Here is a 13267-nt window from a genome sequence, read left to right as displayed (position 1 = left end):
AAAGCAGTCTCCCCACCTGTGGTTCCCTGCAAGTGGTATTTGTGCTGAAATTCCTTTATCCATCTAGAGAGTTTCTGCATGTCCTGTCAGTGTGTGTGTGTTGGGTGTAATATAGTTATATAGTGACGTTTCAGTTAAAAGCCCTTGTAATCTTTCACACACAATGGCCAACCGGATGCCTCTAAGAATCCCAAAAGCAGGCCATGAGGGCAAGAGCTGCCTCATGCTTTTGTTCCCCAGCAATTAATATTCAGAGATATTCTGCCTGTGATGCTGGAAGTAGCCTAAAGCCATCAGAACCAGTAGCCATTAACCCTCATCAGACATTAAAAACGTGTGCTCAGATAGACAGAGGAAGGGAAGCAGCACCCTTTCTCCTTCCTCTCTCCTGAACTTCCTATGCTAAGCATGAAAGGCTGCAGGAAGATTTTAACTGGATTAGAATTCCCTCTTCTACTGAGAACCCTGATTGTGCAGGAGGATAAATATAGCTAAAAGTGGCATGGCAGGGTAGGGACGATATGCATCTGTTCAGATGACTACTAATCATGATAGCTATGTGCTACCTCCATCTTCAGAAGCATCTCAATACCGGTTGCTGGAAACTACAGGTAGGGAGAGTGCTGCTGTGCTCAGATCCTGCTTCCTTTCCACATGCATATGGTTGAGAACAGGATGCTGGGCTAGCTGGATCATTGGCCTGATCCTGCTGGCTCTTCTTATCTTCCAGTGCAGATGACTGTGAGGCTTAAGTGCTTCACAACTTGCACTTGAGTGCTCTGTTTTCACTACATGACACGATCTAGGCTGCAGTAGCAACCCACCTGAGCATTCAATCAACTGACTGCAAGGACCATTTCCTGGCCATCAGGGTCTATAAAGTATTAGCTTCAGAACTTTCTTCTTGGCCTGAACATTACATCCCTTGCCCACTTCCTGCCTGATCTAAGTTAGTGCTCTACTTTTCTGCCCACTGCTTTGTATTTTGTCCTGCCTCTTGGATAAACACCTGTGCCTGACCCACTTGGACTGGCATTGTCAAGAAACAGCTCTCCAAGGTCACAGAGCCTGACTTCCTGCAACCTTTGCAGAGGACTAACTTTACAGTTAGCTCTTACTACAGTCAGCATTACAAATAATGCTGATTTACTCACATACACAAACACAACTTATATCTTAGAGGAAGTCCTTGCTTGAGTGGAACACTTTCTGCTCAAAGAACAGAACTTCCCCCTCCTCATGCCTTGCACACACACACCCCCCCCAAAAACCCCTGCTCTGGCAGTTTCCCCAGCCCTCAAGAACAAATTTAGGAAGTTCTGGGGGGCACTCAGTGGGAGGAAATGGAGGACAGGTTTTGTTGCATTTGTGAAAGTCACTCTACTCATAATGACTTTGCTGGATTCAACCCACACACCAGTTTAGCAAACGACATGGATTTGTGATCATTTACCTTCACAGCTGTTAAACTGAGAGGAATCAACACAGTTTCAATTTAGCTAGTTTACAAACTGGTCAGCTGACCAAAAAAAAGGGGCTGAAGGGAGCAAGAAGTGAATATGAATGGAGCCTGAAAGAACCAAGCTGCTTTGCACACCAGAAATGAATAGATGCATTATCCATTCAGAAGGGGAGTTGTCCAAAAAAAACAAAAAACAAAGAAGGTCCCCTCCACCCACCATGTTCCAACCCATCTGGATCTCCAACCAGCAGGTCAGAGTGATAAATGGACAGCCTGAAGACAAGTTGAAGGCCACACAAACACAAAAGGTGATAAATGGGTCATTTCTACTTCTTTTCCTTCACCACCCACAGGTGTGGAGTGCTTTTGTTTGTGATGCTCTCACAGGTCGCTCTGGGAATTGAAACGCTGTGGAAGAACTCTGGGCCTCTTCAAATAAAGCTGACAAAAAGCGAAACTAATTGTGTTTCATGGCCTTCTCAGTCCACTGCTCTTCCATACGTTTCAGCACAAAACAGCTGTAGAGATGAAACACGCACACAGGTAACTTACATTAGGCTTGGTAAGCGAGATGAGCGCTGCAACCCCAGAGTCAGTCACAACTGGACCTAATGATCAGGGGTCCCTTTACCTTTACCTGTTTATGCACCAAATGAGAAATAATTAGATTTTTTTAAATGGTTCTCGTATGTTGCAAACCCTTAAGACTTTCAAAGAGGGTGAAGTTGTTTGGGAAGCAGCTCTCAATGAGACTTGTGACACCATAAGAGACCTGGCTACTAGGGTAAGTCTTTCTTTTTCTTTTCTTTTTAAAGGTACTCTTGACAGAATTGTTCAAACAATATTGTTCAGTGGACTTCTGGCAAGGATACAAGCAGGATGTCAGGAACTGTATGTTTTTCTCAAACACAAACAATTCTCATATAAATTGTGTACTGATCTCTGACTGGCTGCCTGAATTAAAAGACTCAAACCTAGGGACAATAGGCATACTAGACCATGAGGACGTTATAACAAGGCTTCAGTTGGATCCTGACAGAGAAACAAGCAGAACCTGCCAGTTAAATCCAGTGCTGCTTCTCAGAGCAATTACACTTGAAAGGGTCAAGGAGGGTTTGCAACAGTGTTTCATTAACTACATCCCTACTCTGCAGCAATGCTATGGGATACAATGGAGTTAGTTCCAAGAAGGACATTAATTAATCAACCAATCAAGCATGAGGTTCAAAGGAGTAGAAGCTGGGAGCAACTACAGAAGGAAATATATGAGTAAGAGGAGGCACATGAACAATCAGGGAGCTGGTAAGATACAGTACAGTACAATCTTTTGCCTAGAAAAGTATGCTAAACCCATACATACACACAAACACACACACACACCTTACACTCCATTCTAGTTTAGTCCATTCTGCCAACACCATTTCATTCCCAACTAATTCTTCTGCATGAGTAGGCCAGGATTAGGGTTAGGGTCTGAATCTGTAAATTGATTCCATTGAAACATACTGCATTTTAGTGATCCCAAGACAAGAAGCTTAGGCTTTTAGGGATGTTGTGGTTTTGGGTCTTGGTTTGGATACTGATCCTCCAGGCACTTGTCTGGATATCATCTATATGTAAAACAGAAGACAGAGACAAAGACTTCCAAGCATGCTAAAATGTTTATTTGTGAATCAAACAATGTGAGGAAAATCTCAATCTTAGTGCAAACATGTAACCATTGCATCGCTCTCATGCAGGCAATAGTGGGCACTGCAGCTCCTCGTGAATCCACAGGTCTCAGCTGCCAGATGTGGTGAGCACGGGGTGGGTGACATCAGAAGTAGTCGAGAAGAAAAGACAGGAAGCATTTGGGATTTGCTTTGAACATTTATTGATGCAAGAGCAAAGCATATGACTACAGACACCAGGGTCAAGCAGGGGTGAGGGTAGGGGAAGAGACTTGATTCTAAGGGAAATCTAGCCTGAGAAGCCAGTCAGCTGATGAGCAGGTGCTCATTGGCTGGGGCGCAGGAGCAAAGGGTGAAGAGTGCCCTCCATGCTCTGTCTGTGTCCAGACTGTGAGTGCCCACCCACCGGCTGGTGGGCGGGGGCGGGCCATGGAAGGTACTCTTCACCCTCCACACACACACCCCACTAACGCCTATCACACAGAGATTGACAATCAGATGGTGGGCAGGAGCGGGGCAACCCCAGAGGTGAAGAACATCATCTGCACTGACCCAGGGGGCTCGTGCACCGGGCACATGCCTAGTTTGCACCTCCCAAGATTCTGTGCCCAGGGCCACAGCCCCCCTTGTCCCCCCCCACACACACACACTAGGCCACTGACTGTGGGTCCTCATGACTGTCCAGTGCTCCAAAGTGAGGGAAATACCATAAGCAGCTAGAAAGATAATATATTGTGGTGTGCTCTGAACAATTATTTATTGAACAGAACGGCAGAGAACTAAATAAACAACAAAAGATAACATATAACATGCAATGCTCAATCAACTAAGTCAGGGATTGGAGGAGGTACCTTGCTTATCTGGGCAATATATAGCCCAGGAGGCCAAGTGGCAAATATCAGGTGCCACAGCTGCTCTCCCACTACCTTTCTGTCTCTACCTCATCGCCTAAGCAGGGGTTTCTGTCACTCGACTGGTTGTCATCAAAACATTTAATGCAGCCTCTGTTGCTACTGTAGCACCGGAATAGGGGGGCACCCTGGATGTGTTCCCAAGCCCCCACCACAGCCTCATGCTCTTTCACTGTATCCTTCATGTAAACAGTCTCAAAAACAAAAGCCCTGGAATCCTCACTGTATCTGTTAAAAAGGGGGTTGACCATCTGGACAATGTTTCTCGCATCACTCTCATTGAGGCAACGTTCTACACAAGGAGATAATTTGCTAAAGAAGATCAGGCAACTATTTTGGTCTTTATTGGATAGGATCCTTTCTACAGGGCTATTCTGGCCTCCAGTCAGCAAGCGCCATTCCGCGTGCTCTTTACTACGGGTAAATCTTGGCCTAGCTGCAATGACATCTCCTATTGGCTTTGGGACATATATTCCATTCCTGTGGTCGAGAGCATTCTTCATCTGCTGCATTTTGCTCCTGGGCAAAACTGTCTCCAAGACCGTTGGTGTAGGTTCTGCGCAGTATGCATGATCCAGTCTTATAGCCACAGCATAATGGATGTTTTTAATGCCATACCTAGGAATGATCACCAAAAAATGGTGGGAATGAGTGTCACTGAATGAGCAAAAACTAACATTGAGTATTCCAAACTGAACTTCCATGTTTGGCAGCTGAATAGAAAGGCATTGTGAGATGGAAGGATTTTTTTTATTGGTGATGTGATAGTTGTGACGACTGATAAACAAATTCTAACCACCATCTGCTAATATACCAGGACAGAGATGGGTTTTACAACAAAGATTCTCAAAAAATTAACTCGGGTTTAGTTAGCGTCACGGCTGTTACTGGGCAGGAAAACAATATTGTGGTTTTTTTATTTAAAAAAAAGTTATCCTGAAACAAGCAGCTAGTTTTGCCAACAAACTATTATATGCAATATGTGTATTTTTACATCTCCAGTATGTCTGGGTGTGTAGTGTGCTTCCAACAACTCTGTGAGGTAGGTTAGGCTGCAAGTTGATTCAGTTCCCAGAGCTATAAAGGTACACATGACATGCTTACAACATTATTTGTGGCACATCAGGACTGTGGAAGCAAAAGTTGATGCCTATAGTGCAAGCACTAAAGATTGAGAACAACATTGAGAACAACAACATATGTTATTATAATAATACATTCTTTCAGCATAACCTTCCAAAATCCACACACATATTGGCATTCCCACCACATGTGGAAATAGGAGGCAAAACAGAAGTCAAGGGTGCTTTTCTTAATATTTGCAAAACAACTGCTGGTTAGTTTATAAGTAGGGCTGAATCAGTTGGGAAGGAGGCTTTTATGCTCACAAATGCTAATTAAGAACCCACAGGTGTGTGTATGTGTGGGCAGCCAGTTTATGTCAACAATTTCTTCCTCTGTGCCCTTGCAAGAGCTTGTGCTTATTTTATAATGACCTGTTGAGTTAAGCTAAGGGGTTTAGGGACATGCTCTGAATTCCAGATCAACCAAGCACCCCACCAACAATGATCCCAGGGCTCCCCTTCCTTGACCTAGTCTTTCAGATCAAGACATCACAATCAGTATCAAACTGTATTTTGGTCACAGACCAGCATAAGATAAAACCATATTTCAATGAATGTCCATCATGGAAGCGCAGAATCTAGCAACTGAGGATATAACATCTGGATTTTCAGAGACATCGCAATGTTGCAACGAATTCTCCTTAACTTAGGTTGCTTCTCCAGACTGCAGCAAATTGTCCTTTGGGCTTTTAAGTTTTATGCCAGCTGTGGGCACTGGATTGTATTGTAACCTTGAATTCTCAAACACACATAGGCATGGGCATGTTAACAGCCCCAATGTGGACACTACAGCCCCACATGACTTTGCACATCTCTTCTGTAGGCGTGGGTGATTATTCACACTATAGGGTACAGCAGAAGAAGAAGAAGCAAACAGACAAGAAGCTTTTGTGATATGCTCCAAGGATTTTATTGATTCAACAGCGAAGCAAAGGACTACAAAGATCATATGTAATGCTCAATCTTGAGAAAACAAGAATATGGGAATGAGGAAGGGGTGACTTTGGTTCTTAGGCCAGGTGGCAAAATGCTAAGTGCCACAACTGCAATCCCTAGGTGGGCACTACTCTAGCATTGGCTTTCCCTAATTGGCCAAGCAGAGGCTTTCGGTATCAGGTTGGTCATGGTTAAAACATTTGATGCAGGCTCTATTACCTGCATAGCACCGAAATAGTGGGGCATGCTGGATGCGTTGCCAGGCCCCCAACACAACCTTATCTTCTCTTTCTGCATCCCTTCTGTAAATGAACTCAAAAACAAAAGCCCTGGCATCTTCATTGAACCTGTTAAAAAGGGAGTTGACCGTCTGTACAATGTTTCTCATGTTATTCTCATTGAGACATTGGTTCACACAGGGGGATAATTTGCTAAAGAAGATCAGGCAACTATTTTGGTCCTTATTGGCTAGCATCCTTTCTACTGGGCTATTCTGGTCTCCGGTCAGTAAACGCCATTCAGCATGCTCTGCTGGGAGTGTCAAAAAGTTTGGCCTGGCTGCAACAACATCCCTTATGTGCCGTGGGTTATATATTCCATTTTGCCGTCTAATAGCCCTATTCATCTGATTCATTTGGTTTCTAGGTAAAGCAGTCTCTAAATTCTGCCGTGTAGGATTTCTGCAGTATGTGTTATCCAGTCTTACAGCCACAGCATACTGGCCATGGCGGATGGCATACCTAGGAAAAAACAAAGGAAAGCTGAGAATGAGTGATGCTGAACTATTCCAAACCAGGTTCCTCCTTTTGGCCCATGTTGGCTTGATTTTTTATTATAGTCTCAGTTGCAGTCATTTGAATGGAGAGGCAGAGAAGTTCCAGTTCTACTGCAATATCTATGATGACCTATTTATAGATAGAAGCCACAACTTAATGTTACAGCAGATAGCCAGGGGTTTTTTTTTGGGGGGGGGGACACCAATAACTCAAGATGATGGAGTTTATCATGTTAATTGGAATTAGATTTGCTAAGCAAAACCAGGAGTGCCATTAGAGCCAGACCAGTGGGTGCAGATCAGGGATTCCATGCATCCTAGAGGGGGAATACCCTTTTCTTTTAAATACTGTGCTAGTAAAAGCACCATATTTGCTTGCAAGAGAAGAAGGCTCTCAGCACATCAGCACTTTCCAGGACACCCATATGACTATGTGCTGCATAATCCCATGGGCGTCCCAGGAAGTGAAGCCAGACATTGTGCTGTTCTGAGTGCACAAGGTTTTTAAAAAAATAAAGACCACCTCAGCTATGGCACCGCTAATGTGTTTGGGGCACACTGGCTGAGGCTTGTAGCCAGCAAGGCCTGCATAATGCCCAGTTAGTTCCTTCCCAAACCACCCTGTTTCTCCTGCAGTGCCCTTTCTCCCAGAGGTAGGATAGTGGAGAAATGCAATTCAGTCCACATTTAAAGGTGAACCTACCAAATTTTCACTTTCCAAAACAATTTGAAAACCAAAATAAGCTTCCCCCCCCTGAAATTCACACTTCTCCAAACTATGCAATGTACTTCTCGAGCAAAGTAATTTGCACAAATGACCACTGACATTGCTACAGCCCATTAAAGGGCAGCTTTATTTTCATGAACTTGGGGGATAAGTGTGTTAACAGGTTTTCTAGGAAGTGAAAAGACCTCACTACTAAAGCCCCAATAGAAAGCAGAAAGACAAGAAAGGCTATAGGTGTAAAACAGATGGGAAATGTTCGACTTCATTGCTATGAGAGTTTGGAGGACCTGTTCTGAAAGCAGAAGAAAATGACCATTACAACGTTAGAAGGACTATATAAATGGAAGAACCACTAACCTTTTAAAGTGCTGTAGAATTTAGGTATGCCTTCAGTGTTTACTGTTATGTCCTACCCATATAAGAACAGATTATTTCCTTAACAAGCTCATTTGGAAATGGATATCTAACTTAAGAGGGTGACTAGAGGAGAAAGTTAGTTCCATAGGAGGGGATTATTATTTTTGTTTGTTATTATGGTGTATATTTTTGTGTTTTTATAACCTGCCCTGTGGTCCTTGGATGAATAGAATAGAAATTTAATTAATTAATTAATTAATTAATTAATTATGCATATATTAAGGTACAGTAAGCATAAAAATGCATGTACGTTGTAAAAATAACATAAAATCATTGTATTAGGGGAGATTTTTTTGCAAAAATGTGTATGTTAGGAAAAACTGCATAAAAACATGTGAATATAAATTTGCGCTAAATGCTGGTGATTTTTCTTGGAAATGTGGAAAACTGAAGAGTGGAAAGATGAGAACCTGAAATCAACCTGCTCACCCATCCCTATGCAGTGCTTCCCTCTACAGGCATCTTACTGTACAAGTTTTTATGTGCCTTGCAATATTCACAGTTATAATGATATTGCCTTCCCCACATCTTCACCCCGATTTCACTTAAAGATGACAAAATGTGAAAGCACGCATGCCAGAACAAAACCACATGGGCAGACCTTTGAAAGCAAACATATAACACACACACATTTCCCCTCTGCACAAATATACATACACAGACAGAATCTTATTCATTTATCTTAGGCCACCTTGTAGCAGCATCAGCATCAAGGGAAGCTCATAACATGAAGCAAAACAATCTCCTCCATGTTGTATGAAATAATCAAAATGTAAATTATTAAGTGCTCACTTCGGCAGCACATATAGTAAAATGCAAATTATTATGAGTATGAAAGCAAAATGCTTTATTTAGCCAGAATACCAACATTCTTGTTTGTTTTGGTCCCATGATTTTGTTTTGACGGGTTTTTCGAAATGTGTTGAACACTTGCTTGGAAAGCCCCAGAAAAATCCAAAACATTACTCACCCTCTGATGTAGTCAATGATTGCCTTCAGGTTGTCTGGATCTATAGACCCAAAGGCTCCACTTGTCAAACACAACAGGAAAGTCACACTCAACAGGCTGAAACCCAACCGACTTCTGGACACCTGTCAGAAGAAAACAAAAAGAAAGGGCACTGAGAGTAGCGTCATTGGCTAGGTGTTTCCAACCACTCTGCTCCACTCCCTGCCTTTGGAAGGGTCATAGGAAGCTGCTGCCTGAATGGTGACTGTCTTTGGGAAGCTGAGAGTCCAGAAAATTGATCTAACTGGCTAGCAGTAGTGGGTGGAGACCCTGAGACTGGTAGAGGTTGCCAGAGCTAGACTGCAGAAGCTAGGCTATACCGTTCAGATAGGGGTGTAGCTGGACCATCAGCCCAAACTGATAGAAGACACTCCATGCCAGTGAGGCTTCTTATGACTCAAGTGACAATAGTGGCTCCAGAAATATCCTCAAGCTATGCATTTCCAGTTTCATACACCTACTCCTTAATTAGCTACATGAGGGTGCAATGCTATCTGGATATAAGATATACCTATAAGATCCCAGTTCTAAAACGATTACATTGTACTTTAATTTTATTACTGTAAATCTTGAATATTTGTCTTTGAATTTAATCGGCTTACATCTTGTGAACTGTTAATTGTTTTGAGCTGCTTGGAGCTCATCCTTTTTTTAATAATATTTTTATTCATTTTCCAATACAAATTTATAAAGTCATATCAAAATTGTCACACAAATCTTCTTTAGGCCTTCCCTCAGTTTCCCTGCCAATCTTCCGTTTTGATTTTTTCTTTACGCATTTCCTAATTTAATATTGCCTTTTAATATACCCTGCCCCATCCTATTCCCTTTTTTACAATATTCCCAATACTTTCACAGAGCTTCTTGCAAAACCACAAGCGTTGTCTGTTCGTCACATACACTTTTCAGATAATCTACGAATTTGCCCCAGTCCTCGATGAATTTATGATCCCGTAGGTATTGAATCTTTCCTGTTAATTTGTCAAGTTCTGCATAGTCCATTAATTTCATTCTCCATTCTTCCACCGTCGGTAATTCTTCCTGTTTCCATTTTTGAGCCAGTAGTATTCTTGCCGCTGTTACTGCATATTGAAAAAGTTTACAGTCCTTTCTATTTATTTCATTTCCTACTATTCCTAGTAGAAAGGCCTCTGGTTTCTTAACAAATGTATATTTCAACATTTTTTTCAATTCGTTATATATCATTTCCCAGAAGCTTTTCACCTTCTTACATTCCCACCACATATGATAAAATGTCCCTTCTTTTTCTTTACATTTCCTACACTTATTACATATTTTATACATTTTTGTAAGTTTTACAGAAGTAATGTACCATCTATATACCATTTTCATAACATTTTCCTTTAACGCAGTACAGGCCGTAAATTTTAACCTTTAATTCCATAGTTTTGTCCAATCATTAAGTTGTATATTATATCCGAAATCTCTGGCCCAATGTACCATAACCGATTTAACTTCTTCATCTTTTGTATACCATTCCAGCAGCAATTTATACATTTTTGATAAAATTTTAAAATCATTATTTAATATTTCTGAAATTACGAGTCCTTTTCAACAAAACCTATCTCTTTAAGATCCTTTTTAAACATTTCATTTACCTGATAATAATGCAACCAATCGTACACGTACTCTTTTACCTCCTCATAGGGTTTCATTTTCCATTTCCCTCCTTCTTTAATAATCAAATCTCCATATGTTATCCATCTCCCCCTCATATTGATCTTTTTAACACTCATCACCTCTAATGGAGATAACCAGTGTGGCACTCTTGGTTCTAATAGGTTTTTATACCTATCCCATACTTCTATAAGAGATCTTCGGAAAATGTGGTTTTCAAAGCCTTTATGGATTTTCTTCTTTTCATACCATAGATATGCGTGCCAACCAAATCTATTATCAAATCCTTCCAAATCTAACAACTTTCCATTTTCTAATTTTATCCACTCCTTTAACCAACAGAGGCATGATGCTTCGTAATATAATTTCAAGTCTGGCAAGGCGAAGCCTCCTCTTTCTTTCGCATCTGTTAATAACTTAAACTGCTTGGAGCTCATCCTTGTTGTCAGGAAAGCAGCACATAGATATTAAATCAAAATCCTAATGTTGTAGAATTATACTGTTGTTGTTGTTGTTTTCTTTTCAATGAAGTTCAGTGAAGCATTATCATCATTCCTACTTGTTTTGTAAGTAGGAATGATGATAATGTCTTACTGGTATGAATGTTATATTTATTTATTTATTCATTCATTCATTCATTCATAACATGTATTATATGCCACAATAATAACAGAAGCTTGACAGAGGCATATCAAATAAATTGTAACATGTAACAGAGTTACTCACTGTCTGCTCCATGGTAAGAAAGTAGCTTGTCTCCCAGCCAAAGATGGTCTTCTTCCCACTTACAACAATAATTCACCAGCTCTTTATATAGCTATTCTGTTTCTCTTAGGAAAGGTTGGATACCCCTCCTTGTATATAGAACTGCCAATCACAAAACAGAGAGTTGGTCAGGTTTTTTTAAAAAAAAACACCTGACCAATTACAGGAAGAAATTGTCACGAGGCAGGGAGGATCTGCAACTCTTTCTGTTCTTGGTAAGAGAACTGAAAGAGAAACCCTATGGTCACATCTTCCCTCTGCAACATGTAATGACTGTGAAGGGAACCCAAATATTGTTTGCTAAGCTCTTTAGACTGCAAATACATTTGCATCAGCATTTTGGGAAGATTCTTGGTACTGCAACCAGCACCATTACAAAAGTGCATCAGTTGCTGACTTGCCTCTGTACTTCAGCCTTGGGTCACTGGATGTTGCTAGACTACAACTCCCATTACCCCTAGGCTTCTTGGTCAATGGTCAATGATTACAGTGGTAGCTCAGGTTACATACGCTTCAGGTTACAGACTCTGCTAACCCAGAAATTGTGCTTCAGGTTAAGAACTTTGCTTCAGGATGAGAACAGAAATTGTGCTACGGCAGCACGGCGGCAGCAGGAGGCCCCATTAGCTAAAGTGGTGCTTCAGGTTAAGAACAGTTTCAGGTTAAGTACGGACCTCCCAAATAAATTAAGTACTTAACCCGAGGTACCACTGTACATCAATACCAGCAAGAAAGAAAAATGGGAGGCATCTAAGGAAATTAATGTGGCTGCATAAGGAGCTTTCAGATGAGCTGAGAGTTAAGAAGGGGATGTATAAGAAAGGGAAAATCACAAAGGAGGTGTATACACGAGGAGCCAACAGTTGCAGGGGGGAAGTCAGGTGATAGTTCTTTCACTTGTACAGTAAACCACTTGATGTTTAAGGCATGAGATTCACATCCTCTCTCGTGTGGTTGTGTATTCCCACAACACACGCATATGGAAGTCCTACCACAGAGATAGGGAACCTGTGGTCCTCTAGATGTTGTTAGACTACAACTTCCATAATCCCTGACCATTGGCTGTACTGGCTGAGGCTGATGAGAGTTGTAGCCCAATAATAGTGATACTGTTGTTAGACTACAACTTCCATAATCCCTGACCTGATCACATTACTTCTGTGCTCTGTACATTGTAATGCAAAAACTTGTGTTTTTGTGTAGGAGTCTGTGCTCCTACACAAACAGGTAGAATTAGTCCATGCAAGATTCTGCCTCAGTATCCATGCCACAATCCTGGCCTGCACTCCATCCAACCAAGGATTTCACCAAACATCCACTTGTAACCAGAAATGTTGTGGATCACTACTTGGCAGCATGATAGCCTTCTTACCTAATGATGAGTTACTAAGTTACTGTTTCTTAGGTGGTCATCTGTACTCAGCCCCGCATAAGCCTTCTTCTGCAACAATCATTGATTCACGCACTCAGTGGCATAGCTTCATGCATCTCTTCTCCTGCCTGCTAGAGCCTTCTGAAGTCTCTAGCACATCATCCATACAAAAAGTTCAAAAAAAAAATCACATTGTATTGGGGGGACCCTTTTCAGCCCAAGGGTCATAGTTTTTCAGGGGTCACATCCCAGTGGTACCTATGGGTGTGGCTAGAGACAACAGTGGGCGGAGCAATGGATGTGACTCTTCCATGCGGACAGTAAGCTACGTTTCAGCCCAGCAAAAGCCAGAGGTTTCTACTTCCCACATAACATCTCTTCATCCTCTATCAAGCAAATAAGAGGCATTGTCACAGTTCAAGGATGCACACCAAAAAGGCCAAAGCATTTGAGAGGGGATG

General features: G+C 41.7%; 1 protein-coding gene across 3 annotated transcripts; it reads right to left on the bottom strand.

Moving 5' to 3' along the window:
• Positions 1 to 3318: 3318 nt before the first annotated feature.
• LOC308570589 (uncharacterized protein) lies at positions 3319 to 11657 on the bottom strand. 3 transcript variants are annotated; one of them, XM_081165509.1, is made up of 3 exons: positions 11396 to 11549; positions 8993 to 9114; positions 3319 to 4661 (listed from the first exon to the last, which is right to left on the bottom strand). In XM_081165509.1, exons 1-3 carry the CDS (start codon positions 11405 to 11407, stop codon positions 4055 to 4057), a joined length of 741 nt encoding a protein of 246 aa, XP_081021635.1. In that variant the 5' UTR covers positions 11408 to 11549; the 3' UTR covers positions 3319 to 4054. The 3 variants fall into 3 exon arrangements, 2 of the variants coding, with proteins under 2 accessions (XP_081021635.1, XP_081021636.1); XM_081165510.1 differs by lacking the exon at positions 3319 to 4661 and adding an exon at positions 6054 to 6843 and having other exon boundaries at positions 11396 to 11617; XR_014001199.1 differs by lacking the exon at positions 3319 to 4661 and adding an exon at positions 6856 to 7008 and having other exon boundaries at positions 11396 to 11657.
• Positions 11658 to 13267: the final 1610 nt, after the last annotated feature.

This window comes from Podarcis bocagei (genome assembly GCF_964188305.1).
Source record: "Podarcis bocagei genome assembly, chromosome: 13".
Classification (NCBI taxonomy): domain Eukaryota; kingdom Metazoa; phylum Chordata; class Lepidosauria; order Squamata; family Lacertidae; genus Podarcis; species Podarcis bocagei.
The sequence above is the reverse complement of the archived record's forward strand: the minus strand, read 5'-3'. Positions and strand labels throughout refer to the sequence as shown.